Source organism: Ylistrum balloti, unplaced genomic scaffold, assembly GCF_031769215.1.
Source record: "Ylistrum balloti isolate Yb309-2 unplaced genomic scaffold, AGI_CSIRO_Ybal_v1 Utg369874, whole genome shotgun sequence".
Taxonomy (NCBI): Eukaryota; Metazoa; Mollusca; class Bivalvia; order Pectinida; family Pectinidae; genus Ylistrum; species Ylistrum balloti.
Window position 1 is genome coordinate 1,623,814 of NW_026782015.1, and position 19,048 is coordinate 1,642,861.

Genomic DNA, 19,048 nt, shown 5'->3' on the forward strand with positions numbered 1-19,048 from the left:
CCTTTCGGGTCAGATGACCTTAAAACTCGGTTCAATGATGTGATGAAATACTTCAACATTTTTATCAAACAAAGTATCATTAAATGTAAGAGTACATAATTTGGTGCAGTCCAATTTCAACTCCATATCAATCAGCCACTGATATATTCCCACATCCACAACAAGACTGAAACTGTAATCTGCAGATAATTGGCAAAATTTGTACATGTACAGTATTGAGAAAATCAACAAACTTACCAGTTTTTCTGCTGTACTGTCATTGCTAAGTTGGAGGACAGTCGGAAGACTGGAGGTCATGAGAAACACACGTAGTTTGTCTGTGCCATATACAGGTGTTGCAGCCAGGGGATGAATGTAGCCTTTCATTGTCATTTGTAGGTGGCCATCTGTCTTACCCTTATACGACTCAAAGTCCAGCAACTCCTCCGTGGAGTGTAGGATCTTCACCTATACAACAGTGGTGGATTAATGTTATTCATAGTCCAACAACTAAAAACAAGGCCTAGGCCTGTTGATATATAATAGCACATTTATAAACGTCAATTATATATTTTATTGTTTTCTCTTAATTTATTATCCAGTATGATTTAACTAACAGATTTTCAAATATCAAGAGATTCACAATGATGGATAGTGAGACACTATCAAGCCTTATGTTACGGACTGTCCAGGAAATACAAACCTCATCAGGTTGGTCACTACTAGCGTGATTGTAATGAATGATCATCTGTATCCCTGCTGGGATCTCATCAAGTGAACATTGGTCCACTTCCTCCCACTTAGTGTTGGAGCCATTCCACCAGCCACTGATCCCAGAGATGGACGAACTGGGAGAGCTACTACAGGCTGTCACTGTAAACAGTCAATCACACATATACACTAACACTTGATTAGGAAACAGAAGAACTGAGAGAGCTGCTACACACTGTCACTGTAAACAGTCCATCACATATCTACAGTATCACTTTATGAAACAGAAGAACTTTTTACACAAGAGGCCCAAGGGGCCTTAACGGTCACCTGAGGAATATATGTCAATAATCTGGGGATTTTAAAATGTTGCAAATACGTAACAACACTTGTGCAGGACCATGTGTAAAACATCTGTACCAAGTCTGAACATGACCCACCCAATGGTTCTTGAGAGGAAGTCCATAATGTCTTAGCCAAACAGAGGCCAGGGTGGCCATCTTGGATTTTGAATCGCCCCAAAAAGTTAAAACATTTGCCAGGACCATGTGTAGAACATTCGTATCAAGTTTCCCCTTTTCCCCCCTCCTGGGGCCCCTATTGGGGCCACGCCCTTTTTCTTCGCAAACTTAAAGCCGCTTCCCATGGAGATGCTTTGTGCCAAGTTTGGTCAATATCCATCCACTGGTTCTTGAGAAGTAGTCATTTAATGAAGGTTTTTACATATGGCCCCTTTTACACCCCTTATGGGCCCCAAAGGCTACATTATCACTTTTTTCAACATAATTCCATATGTCCTTCACAAAGGGATGCTGTCTACCAAATTTGGTTGAGATCGATCAAAGCTGAATTTTTGACCCTTTTGAGCGCCCCCTAGTGGGGCCGTTTTTGACCCGGTTTTTTATTTCATTCACAAACTTTGTAGACCTTGCCATGAGGACCCTAAATATCAAATATGAATTCAGGCGACCTAACAAAAACCTTTTGATTTGGTAATGAATCAAACGTGTAAGTAAGGGGCAGTAACTCTGTATCATAGTTTTAATGGATTATCTGATTACTGAGGAATAAAATGTTTTTTCGTTTCTGTGACCACTACTTGAAACTCTGGTTTGGCTAGAGTATATTTAGATTGATAGTAACTTCTGCTCATTTGCTAAATCTGAAATTAGAAAAAATGAGCTTCTGTCTGGAGCAAGATTTATTCTAAGAACAGTCAAAACTTTTATAATCACAAAGTACAGATTCTGTAGCTGGGACCCTAATCTGCCTGATAAGAACCTGCTTAAAGAGTCAGGTATATCAGGGCTCTCACACCCCATTTTGGGACTGGGGCCCAGGGCCCTTAAAATTGGGAAAAATAACGGTGTTTTCCTTAGAATTGTCATCTGACCATATTCTTTACTGTATCTAACCTAGCACTGGAGAAATGACATTAATGAATGCATCATAAACAAGTAGAATATTGCCAAACAGAACAATGGATGATAACAAATGAATACAAACGGATGGACAGGGCAAAAATTCCACATAATCTTATTGGATATAGGGTATTATCAATAACTGACTTGAGTGGTGATTCCCTTAGGATTATTGACTGAGGACGAGTGTACTTACCTGACTTTCGGGAACATGTTGAATTTCTGATACACCACACACACTCATGCTGGTAGAAGCGATGTTTGGGTGACTTGTCCGTGAGTCTGACTTGATGACCGTGGGTTAGACATGACTGACATGTATGTAGAGCGTGACACAGGCCTGAACAGTTATACATCTTGGCATTCCTTGAATCAGCACATTTCTACAAAACAATATGAGAAACTTGTTAAAGACAAGAAATAGCCAATAGTTATAATAAGGTTACATCTCATTATCTCAGGAATATGTGCAATTATAGTTTGGTAGTGAATTGTTCAAACTTACATCTAACCGTGTACGGTGAACACAGCCAGGCATGCGTGTGTCACGCTTCTCTGAACAGAAAGCACATTCAGGATCCTGGGGACAGCGTTCATGTTGGGGGTCAGCATAGTTCTCACAGTGGTCAAGGTCCTTGTCATCTTCATTCTGTAGATAGAAGCAAGTCATCTTACTTATATGTAAAATCATTCAAATAGTACACAAAACTTTTGAAATGTGATGATATTTAGGGCCAATATACTGTGAGGAAAGGATTGGATTGGCGAGACACAAGAGTTTTGTTGTACCGGAGATGTAAGACAGGTGGGACACTAAATAAGGACTACTGTACAGGTGTTGTCAAGCAGGTGAGACACCTGAGGACTGCTGTGATGTTAGATATGTGAGACATTAGAGAAAGAATGTGGTACAGGTGATGAAAGACAGATGAGGTACTAAAAAAGGACTTCTGTAGAGGTGATGAAGAACAGATGAGACACAAGAGAAACTTTTCTCTACAGGTGTTGTTAGACAAGTAAGACACCAGAGAAGGAAGGATTGTTAAAGATGTTAGACAGCTGAGGCACTAGAGAAGGAATGGTGAACAGACAATGTTGGAAAGGTGAGACACTCAAAAAGTATTAATGTACAGGTGATGATCGACAGGTGAAACACTAAAGAAAGATTGCTGTACAGGTGATGATAGACAGATGAGACACTTAAGAAACATTGCTGTACAGGTAATGATAGACAGATGAGACACTTAAGAAACATTGCTGTACAGGTGATGATAGACAGATGAGACACTTAAGAAACATTGCTGTACAGGTAATGATAGACAGATGAGACACTTAAGAAACATTGCTGTACAGGTAATGATAGACAGGGGAAACACTTCAGAATGATTCTATACAGGTTAGACAGGTGTTGATCTCGGTCATTATCCCAGATACTACAGTGGGTGAGTACAGGTAAGTATCATTGCATTCAGGTAAGTATAGGAGTATATAAAGTACAGGTGAGTTTAAGTAAGTACAGCTGTTGTAGACAGAAACCCCTAGAGTAACAAATGAAATATTGATGAGATACCGATTTCTTATGTTGGCTACACGACATCTTGTCATTAATGTTACCAAGACTCCCCTGTAAACAGGACAATGTCCACAACCCACTGATCACTATCGCTGGCCTACATATGTAATACCATTACAAATAAATAATACAGCTAAAACAATTTTACTACCTTAAACTGACCAAACTGACCACCAACTTTACCAGTACCTTAAACTGACCACCAACTTTACCAGCACCTTAAACTGACCACCAATTTTACCAGTACCTAAAACTGACCACCAATTTCAACAGTACCTTAAACTGACCACCAACTTTACCAATTCCTTATACTGACCACTAATTTTACCAGTAACTTATACTGACCACCAACTTTACCAGTACCTTAAACTGACCACTAATTTAACCAGTACCTTAAACTGACCACCAACTTTACCAGTACCTTAAACTGACCACCAATTTCACCAGTACCTTAAACTGACCACCAACTTTACCAGTTCCTTAAACAGACCACCAGCTTTACCAGCACCTTAAACTGACCACCCACTTTACCGGTACCTTAAAATGACCACCAACTTCACCAGTACCTTAAACTGACCACCAACTTTACCAGTACCTTAAACTGACTGTAAACTTCTTATTGAATAAACCTTTAAAATTATTGCTATCAATTTTGAATATCAAAGTATGCCAGGTTTCAGATCTGTCCAAAAATGCAGTCATATGTAGAGGGATTGTGGTGAGCTTCATATGCAAAATTGTATTATCACTGCAGCACTTTCTGAGAAATAGCACTTACAAGAATCATTCACAGAACAAACACTAAGGACTTAATATTGATAAAAAAAATCCCTTTTATTTTTCTATATTAATAAAAACATTCATCCCCAAGGTCTAATGGATGAGTATCAACATCTAAATCTTAAACACCTTATATAGTTATATCAATGAAAAGTACATAAATGTATTTGATTTTCATGTTTTATCCAAGTCAGAAGATTTTAGTAACTAAACTGTAAAGGCTTTGGAGGGGCTCAGAACCAACCATAGTGGGAGAGAAGGTACTCTGTAATTCTGTGCGAGTGCAGAGGTAGTTACCAATAATGAATGATAATAGGTCTTGTAGTACCGCGTTTACATACCAACAAAACAACCATAACATGCATGTCTTCAGCACCAATGAAGACGACATCGTTTTATGTAATAGTCGCATGCTGTGTACACAAAATCTGAAGGGACGTAACAGCCCTAAAAATCAATACCCTGCACTATTCAAGGCCGGGCTGCTCCTCTACCAGGCTTGTGCTGCAGATGTGTCATTCTATACGCCATACTGTGATGTCATCTGAGAATGGAGTCTTGTACAATGTCTTAGGCTGTCTATCAACATTTGGTCTATATGCACTGATGTCCTATACAGTCTGTCTGACACAGGGACTATACACATTTTTATCTTATAGTCTGTCTGACACTGGAATTATACCCATTAATATCATACACAGTCTGTCTGACACAGGGACTATACACATTAATATCTTACACAGTCTGTCAGACACTGCGACTTTACACATTAATATCATACATTGTCTGTCAGACACTGGGACTATACACATTAAAATCTTACACAGTCTGTCGGACACTGGGACTATACACATTAATATCTACACAGTGTGTCAGACACAGCGACTTTACACATTAATATCATACATTGTCTGTCTGACACTGGGACTATGCACATTAATATCATACATTGTCTGTCGGACACTGGGACTATACACATTAAAATCTTACACAGTCTGTCGGACACTGGGACTATACACATTAATATCTTACACAGTCTGTCAGACACAGCGACTTTACACATTAATATCATACATTGTCTGTCTGACACTGGGACTATGCACATTAATATCATACACAGTCTGTCTGACACAGGAATAGTCTCTGACAGTGGGACTGTACACATTAATATCTTACACAGTCTGTCTGACACTAGGACTATACACATCAATATCTTACACAGTCTGTCAGACACTGCGACTATACACATTAATACCGAACATTGTCTGACACGGGGACTATACACATTAATATCATACACTGTCTGTCTGACACAGGGACTATACACATTAATACCTTACACAGTCTGTCTGACACGGGGACTATACACATTAATACCTTACACAGTCTGTCTGACACGGGGACTATACACATTAAAATCTTACACAGTCTGTCTGACACGGGGACTACACATTAAAATCTTACACAGTCTGTCTGACACAGGAATAGTCTGTCTGACAGCGGGACTGTACACATTAATATCATACACAGTCTGTCTGACACAGGAATAGTCTGTCTGACACTGGAACTATACACATCAATATCATACAATCTGATACACTGACATTTGGGATATACACACTGATGTCTTATACAATCTGATACACTGACACTTGGGATATACACACTGATGTCATACAATCTGATACACTGACACTTGGGATATACACACTGATGTCTTATACAATCTGATACACTGACACTTGGGATATACACACTGATGTCTTATACAATCTGATACACTGACACTTGGGATATACACACTGATGTCTTATACAATCTGATACACTGACACTTGGGATATACACACTGATGTCTTATACAATCTGATACACTGACACTTGGGATATACACACTGATGTCATACAATCTGATACACTGACACTTGGGATATACACACTGATGTCATACATAATCGGTCTGACATTGGTACTTCAAAAGCTAATGTCATACACCATCTGTCTCACATTGGTGCTCTATACTGTAATGTTTGTCTGACACTGGGGCTGTGCACACTGTCTTACAATGCCTGACTCACCTTGGACATACAGAGGAATGCAAGATCTCTGATGGTGAAGTAATATCGTTAAACTTTTAAGCCTCAAGGTCATCAAGGACAGCCATTTTGACAGCTGGATGATATACCATTTGCTTTATATACCTCTAGAGGTGAAACACCCTGAAAGTTGCAGGTTACAAGGCAATCATGAACTTGCCCACTTTGACCAGTGATTGTAATACCATGGGTATATACAAAGCTCTGCATCACTACAAACATGGCCACTGTGACATGTGATAGTAATACCATGGGTATATACAAAGCTCTGCATCACTACAAACATGGCCACTGTGACATGTGATAGTAATACCATGGGTATATACAAAGCTCTGCATCACTACAACCATGGCCACTGTGACATGTGATAGTAATACCATGGGTATATACAAAGCTCTGCATCACTACAAACATGGCCACTGTGACATGTGATAGTAATACCATGGGTATATACAAAGCTCTGCATCACTACAAACATGGCCACTGTGACATGTGATAGTAATACCATGGGTATATACAAAGCTCTGCATCACTACAAACATGGCCACTGTGACATGTGATAGTAATACCATGGGTATATACAAAGCTCTGCATCACTACAAACATGGCCACTGTGACATGTGATAGTTATACCATGGGTATATACAAAGCTCTGCATCACTACAAACATGGCCACTGTGACATGTGATAGTAATACCATGGGTATATACAAAGCTCTGCATCACTACAAACATGGCCACTGTGACATGTGACAGTAATACCATGGGTATATACAAAGCTCTGCATCACTACAAACATGGCCACTGTGACATGTGATAGTAATACCATGGGTATATACATACCTCTGGAGGTGAAACAACACCCTGAAACTTGTATGCCACAAGGTCATCACAAACATGGCCACTGTGACATGTGATAGTAATACCATGGGTATATACATACCTCTGGAGGTGAAACAACACCCTGAAACTTGTATGCCACAAGGTCATCACAAACATGGCCACTGTGACATGTGATAGTAATACCATGGGTATATACATACCTCTGGAGGTGAAACAACACCCTGAAACTTGTATGCCACAAGGTCATCACAAACATGGCCACTGTGACATGTGATAGTAATACCATGGGTATATACATACCTCTGGAGGTGAAACAACACCCTGAAACTTGTATGCCACAAGGTCATCACAAACATGGCCACTGTGACATGTGATAGTAATACCATGGGTATATACATACCTCTGGAGGTGAAACAACACCCTGAAACTTGTATGCCACAAGGTCATCACAAACATGGCCACTGTGACATGTGATAGTAATACCATGGGTATATACATACCTCTGGAGGTGAAACAACACCCTGAAACTTGTATGCCACAAGGTCATCACAAACATGGCCACTGTGACATGTGATAGTAATACCATGGGTATATACATACCTCTGGAGGTGAAACAACACCCTGAAACTTGTATGCCACAAGGTCACCAAGAACATAACCACTGTAACCGCCAACAATTAGCAAAATGTTGTTATAGGCTGGCACTGCAACATGTCCAAACCGACCTTTCTTTGGTTCACCATTTGAAGCAGCTGTAGAAAAACAGAGCAAAGTACACATTAGCAAAATAAGTAATTAAATAATTATGATATTCAGTTCTGATAATGATGTTTGTTTGATAATTTAACATACACATTTACTATGTAATCAACATGTTACCTATATCATACTGTTAGTCTGATTAATATTAATTATATATCAACATAAGTGTTTGTAAACATGTGTGATACATAGCTGATCTGTACTGTATTTTCCTGATTATAAGCTGCATTTATTTACCTCATGAGTAGGGCATGGGGCTTATATACCAGTGCAGCTTATATGTGGATGAAAATAATCGGCAGGATGATAGAATGTCTTTGTGTAAGTTATGAGAGGAAATCATATAAGGTACTATGAAAATTTGGTTAGCATGCATAGGCCTTTGTTACTATTTAACAGTACACACACTGATGTGTACTGGAGAGATTGTCAGTAAACTGTATGTAACGTCAGGCCCTATACCCGCACGTAGATAATCTGCAAGCCAAACAAGTTAAATATTTGCTATTTTTCATGTTTTTAAAGACATCAATAAAATAAAGGATTCTCTGTGTACAAGTCATTTACAAACTTTATTAAATGTTTCACTGGCAATCTTGATAAATTGTCTTCCATTGTCTGTTATATCGATGGATTTTGGTCCACGTAACGGTTATCACTTTGTAAGAACTGCCTTCCATTATCTGTTACCAGTATATCAAATGTCAACAATAGTGGTCACCATATCATAAGAAATGGTGTGGCTTATATACCAGTGTGACTTAAAACCCAGAAAATATAGTATCCATATACACAAGGGTATGCATCTGTGATACAAATCTGATCAGTATATTAAACACAAGTGTTTGCAGATGTCTGTGATAAAAATCTGATCAGTATATTAAACACAAGTGTTTGTAGATGTGTGATACAAATCTGATCAGTATATTAAACACAAGTGTTTGTAGATGTGTGATACAAATCTGATAGTATACCTAAACAAAAGTGTTTGTAGATGTGGGATACAAATCTGATCAGTATATTAAACACAAGTGTTTGTAGACATCTGTAATACAAATCTGATCAGTATATTAAACACAAGTGTTTGTAGACATCTGGGATACAAATCTGATCAGTATATTAAACACAAGTGTTTGTAGATGTGTATGATACAAATCTGATCAGTATACCTAAACAAAAGTGTTTGTAGATGTGGGATACAAATCTGATCAATATATTAAACACAAGTGTTTGTAGATGTGTATGATACAAATCTGATCAGTATACCTAAACAAAAGTGTTTGTAGATGTGTGATACAAATCTGATCAGTATATTAAACACAAGTGTTTGTAGATGTGTGATACAAATCTGATCAGTATATTAAACACAAGTGTTTGTAGATGTGTGATACAAATCTGATCAGTATACCTAAACAAAAGTGTTTGTAGATGTGGGATACAAATCTGATCAGTATATTAAACACAAGTGTTTGTAGATGTGTGATACAAATCTGATCAGTATATTAAACACAAGTGTTTTTTTGTAGACGTCTGTGATACAAATCTGATCAGTATATTAAACACAAGTGTTTGTAGATGTGTATGATACAAATCTGATCAGTATATTAAACACAAGTGTTTGTAGATGTCTGTGATACAAATCTGATCAGTATACCTAAACACAAGAGACTGTAGACGTTTGTGATACAAATTTGATCAGTATCGGATCAGGATCAAATAAATTGTATACAACACCTATATGAGTGTGCAAATGTACACCTGGTTATACAACACCTTCACTAACACCGGTGTGAGTGTATACAATACCAACTGGAATGAAAGTGCATATCTGGGTATATACAATACATACCTGAGTGAGAGTGTACTCCTGGGTGTCTAATCCATTGGTGACAGCCGAGATGGTACAAGTGGATCTTGTGATCATAACATGTTTCTATGGAGTTATGCATGTGTACATTGCCTCCATAAATCACCATGTAGTTTCCCATGATAGAGGCAGTATGATAGGCCCGCTGAATGCTGGAGGATGAATAGACACGTTGTTTCTCTGGGTATTCCACCTCGCCCCAAAACAGTGTCTCTACATTAAACATAAACAGTCGACTGGACAGTTTTGCAAATCGAGCCTGCAAGGCTGAATATCCGCCAAAGACTATAATTGAGCGAGATTCTTTATGGTAGACAGCTGTATGTCCTACAAGTAACTGCTGAACCGGACGACCTCCTTTTAAGTAAACTTCTTCCCACTGGTCCTCACTACTATTTAGATCATATCTATATATAGAGGAGGAGAATAATCCCTGCTCCACCTTGCCACCAATTACGTAAATCCAATGGTTGACTAAAGTCAGAGAGTGTCCAGTGAGTTTTTGTGGCTTTATAGAACTGTTGAGTGCCTTCTGTGTCCAAGTTTGTGATGTAAGATTATAAAACAGTAACTCATTACAATGCGATCCATCTGAATGCATCCCACCAAAAATGTAGAGTCCATCACCATATTTCACCATTCTGTGTTCCTTACGAGCTACTGGCCAAAAGTCACTTTGATTGTTCCTCTCCACCGCCTCCCACTGACTATTGCGGACACAGAATCTCACTAAATCCCCCAGGACCATGTTTAGTGTATAGCCGCCATATATATACAGACACTCTTCCTCCCGTACAAACACGCCAGCGTGTGATGTACGTGGGGTAAAACTCCTTGTCGAGGGTGCCAGTCTATACCACATGCCTGTTCCGTTACGACCATGGATAGGTAAATCACATCCCTCCCCCATCACTCCACCATTACACTTACATATCTTCTCATCATTGATAGTTTTACAGTCACCAAATCCACAGGAGTTGGGACAGATGCGGAGCTCACAGTCCACACCAGTATAGTAACTGTTACAAACACATCGATTGTTTATACATGAACCTCGGAGATGACAGTTGAAAGCACAATCCTGCACCTTATAGTCAGCTTGGAAACCCTCCAGGTTGTAGTTCCTATCCGTAAACAGATAGATCAGCATCTACAAAGCAAAATACCCACATGTAAATGTTAATGACCTTTATCTGGTATCTGTGTGAAATTTTCTTGTGTAACTTGTCTGATTATGAAACAATTGTATTAATGTAAAAATTTATTTGTATCATATTTTTTATGCATACAGCATTTTGGGGTATTTCTGAAGACTGTTGTTGCTACTATAGCCCATTTACCAAGTCTGTTGGGGCTAATATAGCATGGTCTGGATATGTAAAGGTACTTACCTAGCCTCTGGTTGGGTACTTTCAAAGCCTGTTGGTGCTGCTATAGGTTATGATTAGGAAGTGTATGGTATGATATGGTTTGGTAATCAAAGAATCTGTCTGAGCTACTATGGTCTGGTGGCGTATGGTCAGGATATGTTAGGGTATGTACAAAGGCTATCTGAGCCATTATAGGTTCTGATTGGGTACTTACAAAGTCTGTCCATGCCACTATAGGTTATGGTTGGGTATTTACAAAGCCTGTCCATGTCACTATAGGTTCTAGACAGGTACTTACAAAGCCTGTCATTGCCACTATAGATTCTGGTCGACTACTTACAAAGCCTGTCTCTGCCACTATGGGTTCTGGTCTGACACTTAAAAAGCCTGTCTGTGCCACTATGGGGTCTGGTCTGACACTTACAAAGCCTGTCTGTGCCACTATGGGGTCTGGTCTGACAGTTACAAAGCCTGTCTGTGCCACTATGGGGTCTGGTCTGACACTTACAAAGCCTGTCTGTGCCACTATGGGTTCCTGTCAGGTACTTACATAACCTGTCCGAGCCACTATGGGTTCCTGCCAGGTACTTACATAGCCTGTCCAAGCCACTATGGGTTCCTGTCAGGTACTTACATAGCCTGTCCGAGCCACTATGGGGTCTGGTCAGGTACTTACATAGCCTGTCCGAGCCACTATGGGTTCGTGTCAGGTACTTACATAGCCTGTCCGAGCCACTATGGGGTCTGATCGGGTACTTACATAGCCTGTCCGAGCCACTATGGGGTCTGGTCGGGTACTTACATAGCCTGTCCGAGCCACTATGGGGTCTGGTCGGGTACTTACATAGCCTGTCCGAGCCACTATGGGGTCTGGTCGGGTACTTACATAGCCTGTCCGAGCCACTATGGGGTCTGGTCGGGTACTTACATAGCCTGTCCGAGCCACTATGGGGTCTGGTCGGGTGTTGCCGCTTACACTTGCCAGCAGTTTACTATTGTAAGATTGGCCATCAAAAATGAAGAGGAAGTCATAGGAGCACTCTGTATCCATCTTTTTAAATGTCAGCAGAATGGACTTGTTGGAGCCTCCTGCTGTAGAAAATAAACAAAAATTTATGTTAGACTGTTTCTCATTATCATTTGTGGTAGTTGATAGATGATAAGTGTGTCTGTTTCAAATGTGAATTTATCCCTCCATTGCTGCAATGGTTACCTTGAGTTTTGATGGAGTAGTCTGTGACACGGTGTGGACAAAATATACATTATAACAAAATGTGCTGTCATTCATTAAGTGTTGATCAGTTTAAACAGACAGTACAGAGAGAATATATAATAAGTTATATAGCATGTTTATGAATATTCACATTTATGAATTGTTCTTTACTTTATAATTTTGACAATTGAAGTTTGATATTCATGACCAACCTAAATAAAAACAATGCACTACTTAGCAATTCATTCATAGACAAAATTAAAAATTTAATAGCAGAGGCAATCTGTTTCTGATTAGATAGGACACTTTAAGTTTTTGTATCACACTGTCAGCTGAGATTACAATGACAAACAAAAGTGCCAATCAGATAAGTGTAGTGTTGGGACAGTGTAGTGACTGCTGTGTTACATATAAACAAATCAAATATATTATAAAAAACTGAGTATCATTTCAAGCTACAATACTATTAGAGACACCTGATATCCCACTCGCCCCTCAATCTACATGTCTTTTTGTCACCTAGTATACATGTATCTTTTAAGTTGTACCCTTAAGTATAATGTGGATATATATGACAAGTATATTTTGTACATGGATTGTTGTAATGTATTTGAATTCTGAGACTTTAGATAGAAAAAATTATCAGACATCAACAAATACCCTTTTTAAGCATGTTACATGTACTTATACAAGTACCACATGGTTCACTGTTCACATACTGTAAGAATTATAAAGAGAAGATACAGTGAGCACCATCATAAAAAGTAGCCAAGGCAACAGCGCCTAATACATGCAATGTATATTGTGTATCATACAGCTTTGTTGATAAATTAGGCTCAGTTTGAACAAATCAATGAAGTTGTCCATCTCTACAATATACACAGCAATAAAGTTCCCATAAAAACATAAATAAGTAAAACACTCCAAAAAATCTCCATAAAGAAACTTGTACTCTGAAAATGACATTCTACAAGAAGTTACAATGAATATTTGATTAATAGTAAGTATATCTAAAATTTTCTTTCATTTCTTTCAATTCAACAGACCCAAAGGTCTATTGTAATTGGATATATCTATATACTTACATTTTATCTAAAGAGCCATATACATCTGCCCTTGCCATAATACATTTGTCTATCTGTGCATTTTTACAAGAGTAATGTCAAAAGTATCATTTACTTGTACTTCAAAGCACCTAAATTCAATACCACCTACTTTATTCAATGATAAACACCACTTGGTTCATATTCATTCCAATATTGAACCTTTACCCAAGTGGTTGAAAAATGATAGCACAATCTGGTTCATTTAAGGGAAAAAACAAGTGAATGGCATATAAGGCAAATTATATAACTACTGCTTATGATCATAACTTATGTTTGTAAAAGGAGCCAATCTGTATGGCTTGCAAGTAGTGTTAAATACAATCTAGATCTCTTATACACAACAGACAGTGCATGCTTGTTCCCTTAGTTAGTAATCTCAAGATGTGTACTGATACCAGAAACTTTATCAAGATGATAGACAACACAGAATTATCATATCAAAATTGAAATAATATGTCATTACAATCCATGACACATGGTAGAAACTATTCATGTGGTTATCCTGTGCAATTGATCTTTTATATTGTGTGTTCGTGTTGTTGAGTTTCCTTTATATTTATCATGATACAATTTATATAATTTCAGAAAAAATCCTTTGCAAAACTTTCATCACAGCCTTTTCTGCTGCGAAAAAGGTTATGTATCTATATTGATACCTGTACTAAATTTCACCTAAGTGATGATAAAACCTTATCAGACTAAAGAAATTTTCTGTGACATTTTAAACTAATCAATTATAATTTTAATTTAACATCAATACATATTGACATGGCTATCACATAGTTGTGCTTCTTGCTGCAATTACCCTATTGATAAGGGTTCCTAAAATTCATCACCATACAGCCATTATCTTCATGAAATTTAGGGGTATCTTGTAATGGTGTATATGCATTAATCGTTGTCTCAAAAGGAAAATTTCCAAAAGTATTTTAAATTTACTGAGAACACTGCAGTATCACCAACAATAAGCCTTTATATGGCTTTTCCAAATGCGTGTACCTGAAAAGATGTTCTAAAATTTTGATTTTTACACTTCAAGTGACAAAATAAAGTTTGAAACATGAATTTTAGTCACTGCATACTGATTGGCAAGCCGAAATACAACAAACAAACAAAAACACAAAACAATTCTGCAAGTGGTTCAATGGAATGTAAATTTCAAGTAATAGGAAGGAACTTACATGTGATGTTTCACAGACTAGCACATGTATTGAAATAACATTGATGCTGCCATTATGTGTACAATGTATATCAATAAACAAACTGTAATATAGATGACCTAATTAAATAATAGCTTTGATAAAGGTGCTACTTTTCCATAAATTTGAATATGTTTATACAGTATCATTCAATTTTGCATTAATCGTATGTAAACATAGTGTACTCGGGTAACATAGAAGTACACTATATCCTGACCGCTACAGCGGCAGCACTCAGCATCCTTACCATCAATAAGCCATTCACATCGGGAGAAATTTGTGTAAGTGCCATCAGTCCCGACCCCGCTGGCCACTGTGCCCTCGGGGGCTGTATAAATAGTACGTTTACCCTTGCATGAAGACTGGGGCCACGCGCACTGGACGATAACAAATAAATTGATTAGAAGTAAGAAAGTCCATATTCCTCTGCCGTTCCCCATCCTCGAAATTACATCTCCGACCCATTCAACCACGGGTATTTAATTTGAGGGCATGCGGGGCCCTCTGCACCGTATATATATCCGAGGTACTACCTCGTCCCCAACTCAACATGCTTAGTTCATACGTAAATCACTCCTGTCACATTTTGTCTACATCTGTCAAAATCTATCGATGTTTTCCGATCTCCGATCAGATGGTCGCCTATTGTTAATCGTCTAGGATAGACTCGGTCTGTCTGGAAAGCTCCAATCTCATTGGTCAATATTGCCTTAATGTTTATTTGGTAAAATATTAAAACAAAGATTATGAAGTGCATAACAGTCACATAATATATATTGTTTTTATAGTCTCGTGTAAGGAGTGATATGGATTGGCTCATAACATTTTCATAAATAGTTGAATTATTAAAGCCGTTCTTGGTCCCGTTAGCATCGGTTAGGACTGGTGCATTTTCCGTTTGGGGAGGGTCGGTTGCGTAGAGGGGCATGGGGTACCGCGCACTTTGTGGGGTCGACAGTGTTTACGTCCATACGTTTACGCTATTTTTTTTCTTTCATTGTTTTTGTCTGCGTCGATGGAAGGGAAGGGGTTTATGTATGTGTATTATTTTGCCACGGGCTTCATGGCTTTGGTCGTCCGTCTTTATGTCCATCCATCCGTCCGACATGCGAACATCGGTCGGCGGAGACTTCTTTTGTAACTATATCTGTTTGTGTTTTCTATATATTTTCAGTATGTGCACGGTAAAAAAGACCAAGTCGCAATTTCGATAAAAGTCAACAGCTACGGTATCATCACAGGTTCATCGTATTTCATTGGTTACATTACTGTCGCAGAGTCGGAATTTCGGCTTTTTGAACTATGCGGGCTAGTGAGGTTAAGAGAGAGAGAGAAAAAAACAGTGAAACTTGTGTATTTCTATTGACCATCTTGATTAGTGGATACTAGGACTGTCTTGCTGCATGATCATCTCGTACACTCGTTACTCTGCAAAACCGAGGACGTACATACGTAAACTACAGGTCCCAGTAACCCACTTATTATGGCCGTTATTTAAAAATACCGATTGACTTTTCTTTTTTTTTAAGCGACACTCCCCTCTAATTATGGTATACAGTGCAGTTAATTCAGTGTCGGTAAAACACAGCATGGTTCCCCAGTAGTTATTGATTTAGGTCTTGAGAATATTGTGTTACCTGCTTTTACAGCCGCTATTGGTACATCCTTCTAATCATTCATTACTCTGATTGAAAAACATTTTTTCCTACAATTTGCCTTGCTTCTTTTCTACATGCGATTCCACGTGTTCTCCTGTCCTTGTTTTATCATCCCCTATTTCAAGAATGTGTATTTGTTAACTTGATTTATTTCCTTCGAAATTGTAGTCTTTGGTCCATCTGAACGTTTCCTCTGTTATACATTAATCTTGCAGTTTTGTTAGTAATCGTTTGTGTGGTACTGTGTCGATAGACTTATATATAAAACACCCAATGGTTGTTTTTCATCCACAAAATTTGTGATGATATCCATTACCCCTAGCAGATGTTTTGTTGGAGACACTCATCTCCTAAGCGCGTGTCGCTTTTTTAAAATCTGTTTCTTAATTCTAACTTTTCTGTGGCTATGATTTAAATCTCTCTCGTCTTACTGTTCCCGACCACCTTGCGCATTGGTACATACTTGCTAGTCATCAAATTTATTTCAATTGCATAGTGATCTTTGTCTCGGAAAGTCTTAGCTCCCGAAACGTTCCGCATTCTATTTCCTCAAATTGTCGGAAATGGATGTCTTCAGTGACAAAACGTTGTCATAGGTATCTGGACATACCACTTCCAAACTGGTGTTCTTTGTGTTTTTGAACGAATATGTTGAAACTGTGATGATTTTGTGCCGTCGAGATCAACCTCTTGCCCATCTGATGTATGCCTTGGTCCAATGACACCCGGGTCTGCTCCTGTTCTCCATCCTTGTTTCAGCTGATCTTTTTTCTTCTGGTCCACGACACGTGACGCTATAGTCGTGTTTGTCTTTGAAACTTCAGCCTTCTTCTTGGTTTCTTTTCCAATTCCATTGTTCTTATTTTGACTGCTACCGTTGGATTTTCTTTCTGGAACGGTTTTTTTTTTACAATATTTTCATTTTTCCATTCTTGTGCAAACATAATGTACTCTTCCTCTGATTAGGACGTTTTCACATAGCTTTTTTCGATCTTTCACTGCTTTCCAAGGTTTTTTTTTTATGTTTTCTCTTTCATCCTCAATGTAATCTATAGTTAATACATTTTATAAAATCCTCTTTTTTATTTATTTTTGATTCCTTTACAGATGTCCAGTGTCTTTTCTCTTCTGTTTTCCAGTACCACTTCGTCTGGTCTTTTTGTTTCTGCAGAAGGTTTTTATTAGCCTTATCATCCTAAGGCTCATTTACCCAAACTTGCAAGCAAAGGTCGGTCAGGTGTGTTATGTCCCCTTTTGTTGGGAGTTTTCTCTCTCAAACTTGGCAAGTTAAAAGCACCAATGTTCGTTAGTCCCCTTCTTCATTTGTTCGTTTCAGTGTTATGTCGTCTATCCCCGTTTCTATACTTCCCAATATCTCGCTCTTCATAGCTTGTGCAGCTTCTGTGAAATTCTATAAAATCTAAGTTTCCAAACTGTCCACTCTGACTTAGACGGTATAACTTTTTAACTAATGTTTGTTTGAGTGTACTCAAAGAATCCTTCGTGGAATGTTCTTTCTGCAAATATTGCAAGTCCTTTTAAAGATATCTAAGAGACGCTTGTCTTGAGGCATAAAGAACGTTTGGTACTTCGTTACATGCAGACAATACAAGCATTCATACACATCGCACAAAATTAACTCCATTTCATTGGAGATGAAAGTTTAACGAACTGAACATTTACCGTTTTCAATGCACGTGCTCTTTCTTGGAGTTTCCACCGATTGCCTTCCTCCGATGGAGTGCATTTTCTTGTAGCAGCCGCTGAGTTAGTTCTATGCGCCACTGTGCTAGCGGGACAGACCCACGAAGCTGGAGACAGTCTTAATTACCTCCCCTTGTATATGTCAGCAGATTCCAATTCTTTGTCTACATGGTAGTTTTTCCACTCTTCTTTCTTTCACGAGATGACGTTGGTTTGAAGTCTTGTTTACCATCTGACTGTGTACTTGATTATCTATAGTATGTATGACAAACCATTAAACTGTAGCTTGACATGTCAAGAAATTTTCAATAAACTACAATTATCACTTCTTGAATTGTTAAAACAAATTCAGTTAGGGTGTGTTGTATATATCGGCTTTTAGTTTAATAAACTAGCAACCATGAAGTCAATCTATTCACAGTTTGAGCTGTTTCCAGTAGTTTGATGTTATCAATATTATCCTCCCGGTACATCTACAGAGATGTTTCCTGGTACATCTACAGGAATGTTTCCAGTAGTTTGATGTTATCAATATTATCGTCCTGGTACATCCAAAGGGATGTTTCCAGTAGTTTGATGTTATCAATATTATCGTCCTGGTACATCAACAGGGATGTTTCCTGGTACATCCACAGGGATGTTTCCAGTAGTTTGATGTTATCAATATTATCGTCCTGGTACATCTACAGGGATGTTTCCAGTAGTTTGATGTTATCAATAGTATCGTCCCGGTAGATCCACAGGGATGTTTCCAGTAGTTTGATGTTA

General features: G+C 38.3%; 1 protein-coding gene across 1 annotated transcript in view; it reads right to left on the reverse strand.

Annotated features, from left to right (window-relative positions):
• LOC132546123 (multiple epidermal growth factor-like domains protein 8) overlaps positions 1-15,358 on the reverse strand; it is a 47,719-nt gene extending 32,361 nt beyond the window's left edge. The window contains exons 1-8 of the mRNA XM_060209819.1: positions 15,166-15,358; positions 12,329-12,492; positions 10,013-11,180; positions 8,002-8,153; positions 2,617-2,760; positions 2,308-2,494; positions 683-852; positions 238-447 (exon numbers count right to left, since the gene is read on the reverse strand). Of these exons, the coding sequence (XP_060065802.1) occupies positions 238-447; positions 683-852; positions 2,308-2,494; positions 2,617-2,760; positions 8,002-8,153; positions 10,013-11,180; positions 12,329-12,492; positions 15,166-15,358 (2,388 nt within the window). The remainder of the gene's footprint in view (positions 1-237; positions 448-682; positions 853-2,307; positions 2,495-2,616; positions 2,761-8,001; positions 8,154-10,012; positions 11,181-12,328; positions 12,493-15,165) is intronic.
• Between the last annotated feature and the right edge of the window lie 3,690 nt (positions 15,359-19,048).